Source organism: Aythya marila (assembly GCF_965140915.1).
Source record: "Aythya marila genome assembly, chromosome: 9".
Lineage (NCBI taxonomy): Eukaryota > Metazoa > Chordata > Aves > Anseriformes > Anatidae > Aythya > Aythya marila.
The window spans coordinates 14,138,897-14,141,692 of NC_139050.1; the positions used below are offsets into that span (position 1 = coordinate 14,138,897).

The following is a 2,796-nucleotide window of genomic DNA, read 5'->3' on the forward strand; positions in this document are numbered from 1 at the left end:
GTCACTCGTGATTTACACCGCGGCCGGGGAGCGGGCCCCTCGGGGTCCGGGCAGGAGGCTCCCGCAGGCAGCTCCTCCTCGGGGCCATGCCGAATCCGTCTCGCTTTACCTGGGCTGCTCCGCTGCGGCCAGCCCCGGGAGCCAGGAGGAGAGCGGAGGTGCCTCCCTCAGCGCATTCACCAGCTCTGCAAACATAAGCTCTTTTTAACAAGTCTGATCAGCTGAACTGCTCCCGAGGAAGCAGTAATTACATCTGCCCTGGGGGCAGGGAGAGGGGCCGGGTGGTTTCAGAAGGCGGCCGAGGGGACAGAGGGTCTGACTGACAGCTCCAGCCCTGCAGCAGCACAATCAATCCACGGGCGGCCGGGAGCGAGCCAGGAGCCGGGCTCCCTCCTACGCACACAACGCCAGCACTCCGACTTATCTCCAAAGGCCTTCCAAAATGGAAGAGACTTTTATTTTAAGAGCATTCAAAAAAAAAAAAAATCTTTGGTGTCACGTAAGGAAGGGGAGGGAAGGGAGAAAAAAAGATCTCGTGTAAAACACGAAACGCTGTTGAGGGAGTGCTATGGTACAAAGGCACAATCCAATATGAACATATAACCTATGTACAGCCGTGCCAGCAGCACGGGGCGCGGTGCTCAGTCCAGTCCGGTGCCCGCCACCCTCACCAGGGTCTCCACACCGAGTCGGCGGTGCCGGGTGGCGGGCCAGGCGGCGAGGCGGCGGTGGCAGCCGTGGGGGGGCCGCCGTAGAGGGGCAGCACGGCCCCGCCGGGGGCGAAGGCGGTGCTGGGGATGAGGAAGGCGAATTGCCCGTCGGAGGCGGGCAGCAGCTGGAAGCCCCCGTACACCTTGGCCGCGTCGGTGCCCGGCTTGCAGGGCATGCCCGGGAGCGGCCCCGCGCCACCGCCCGGCGGCACCAGGGGTGGCCCGAAAGCTGCGGCCGGCGGCAGCGGGGGCGGCGGAGGGGGCGCGGGGTAGTTCATGGCGTTGATCTGGGTCATGCAGCTGGCCAGGTGGCCCAGGAGCCGGGTGCGCACCTCGGTGTTGACGCCCTCGCAGGTGGAGAGGAACCGCGTCACCTCGTTCATGCACTCGCTGAAGCCGGCGCGGTACTTGCCCAGCACCGTGGGGTCCGTGCTCAGCGCGGCTGCGGGGTGAGAGGGACATGGAGGGGGGGGGGGTCAGCGGGGTGTGCAGCCCCCCGGCATCACCCCCTGCAGCCCCCCTTGGAGCAGGGGGATCCAGGCAGAGAGCACTGCACCCCCCAGCACTTCAGACCCAGCTGGCGAGCAGAGACCCCTGCTGCCCCCCCAGACCCCATAGCACCGGGGGACCCATCCTATGAGCACCACCCCACCAGCACCCTTGGGCAGGGTGCACGGGAGCCCCCCCAGCCCCAGAATCCCGCATGCAGGGCGCAGCGGGGAGCCCCCAGGGCAGCAGCACGGTGCTCCCACAGCACGGGGAGGGGGTCGGGCACCCCGGTACCCCACCCCCAGCCCCTCACCACCACCACCACCACCACCACCCCCCCCCAGCCCCATCTCTCACCGGTCATCTGCGCCCGCTGCAGGCTCCGCAGGTGCTTGACGGTCATCTCCAGGATGTCAGCCTTCTCCAGCTTGGAGTGCCGCGAGCTCTGCGGGCAGAGGGCTGCTCACACCGGCACCCCCAACAACACCCCCAATAACCCCCCCTGCACCCCCCCCCCATCTCCTCCCTGCCTTACATCCTTCTTCAGCGCGTCCAGGATCAGCGTCTTCAGCTGCCCCAGGCTCTCGTTGATGCGCGCCCGCCGCCGCTTCTCCATGATGGGCTTGGACGACTGCAAGAGAGCGGCGGTGAGCCCGGTACAGCCCGGTACAGCCCGGCACAGCCCGGTACGGCCCGGCACAGCCCGGTACAGCCCGGCACAGCCCGGCACAGCCCGGCACGGCACTGCACAGCCCGGCACAGCCCTTACCTTGCGGTGCTCCGCCGCCGTCTTGGGCTTATCGGGCGTCGCGTTGATGCTGGCGGGGGTGGCGGCCACGGGCGAGGCGCTGCTCTTCTCCATCAGGTCGGCCGGCATCGTGCGGCCGCGCCCGCCCCGCCGCGGAGGAGGTCGTGCGGCGGCGGCAGCGGGCGGGCAGCGGGCGGCGGGCGGGCAGCGGGCGGGCGGGCGCTGGGACCGGCGCGGCGCGGCTGCCGCGCGCCCTTGGCCGCCCCTACTTATAGCGCGCGCCGCACGCGCGCGGCTCGTGTGAAACGTCCCCCGCCGCCGTTCCCACACTCGCGCCCAGCCAATGGGCGCCGCCCGCACGCCGCCCCGGCTCGTGGACGGCGCCCGCCCATTGGCCGCGCGCCGCGCGCCGCGCGCCGGCCAATGGGCGGCCCCAGCGGGTGCCGCGCGCGGGGCGGGAGGGGCGGCCGCGGGTTTAACCCCTCAGGCGCCGCGCTGCCGCCGGAGGGCCCGGCGCTAATTGCCGGGTTAATTGGAGCCCGCGGGGGGCGCCGGCAGCGGGGAGGGGAGGCGGGGAGGGGAGGGGGGGGGGCTGCGCCGTGGGGGGCCGCTGCCTGCGGGGTGAGGCGGGAGGGGCGCTGTCGCGGTGCCTCAGGTGCTGTCACGATAGCTCGAGTCCTGTCACGGTGCCCGGAGCCTGTCGCGGTGCCTTAGATCTTGTCACGATAGCTCCAGTCCTGTCACAGTGCCCAGGTCCTGTCACAATGTCCCAAGTCCTGTCACAATGCCTTTGTCCCTGTCACGATATCCCAGGTGCTGTCACAGTTCCCTTGTCTCTGTCACAATATC

At 69.8% G+C, this 2,796-nt stretch overlaps 1 protein-coding gene across 2 annotated transcripts; it reads right to left on the reverse strand.

Moving 5' to 3' along the window:
* Positions 1-419: 419 nt before the first annotated feature.
* HES1 (hes family bHLH transcription factor 1) lies at positions 420-2,253 on the reverse strand. Of its 2 annotated transcripts, XM_082767710.1 has the most exons (4): positions 1,969-2,224; positions 1,735-1,830; positions 1,557-1,644; positions 424-1,152 (listed from the first exon to the last, which is right to left on the reverse strand). In XM_082767710.1, exons 1-4 carry the CDS (start codon positions 2,074-2,076, stop codon positions 668-670), a joined length of 777 nt encoding a protein of 258 aa, XP_082623836.1. In that variant the 5' UTR covers positions 2,077-2,224; the 3' UTR covers positions 424-667. The 2 variants fall into 2 exon arrangements, with proteins under 2 accessions (XP_082623835.1, XP_082623836.1); XM_082767709.1 differs by having other exon boundaries at positions 420-1,152; positions 1,735-2,253.
* Between the last annotated feature and the right edge of the window lie 543 nt (positions 2,254-2,796).

What these genes read in the sequence shown, in the direction of transcription:
- HES1 (XM_082767709.1), bottom strand. Translation starts at nt 2,076, where the DNA reads ATGCCGGCCGACCTGATGGAGAAGAGCAGCGCCTCGCCCGTGGCCGCC. An exon ending in TGGACGCGCTGAAGAAGGAT is followed by an intron (nt 1,645 to 1,734) that starts GTAAGGCAGGGA and finishes CTCTGCCCGCAG; the next exon opens with AGCTCGCGGCACTCCAAGCT. An exon ending in GCAGCGGGCGCAGATGACCG is followed by an intron (nt 1,153 to 1,556) that starts GTGAGAGATGGG and finishes CTCACCCCGCAG; the next exon opens with CCGCGCTGAGCACGGACCCC.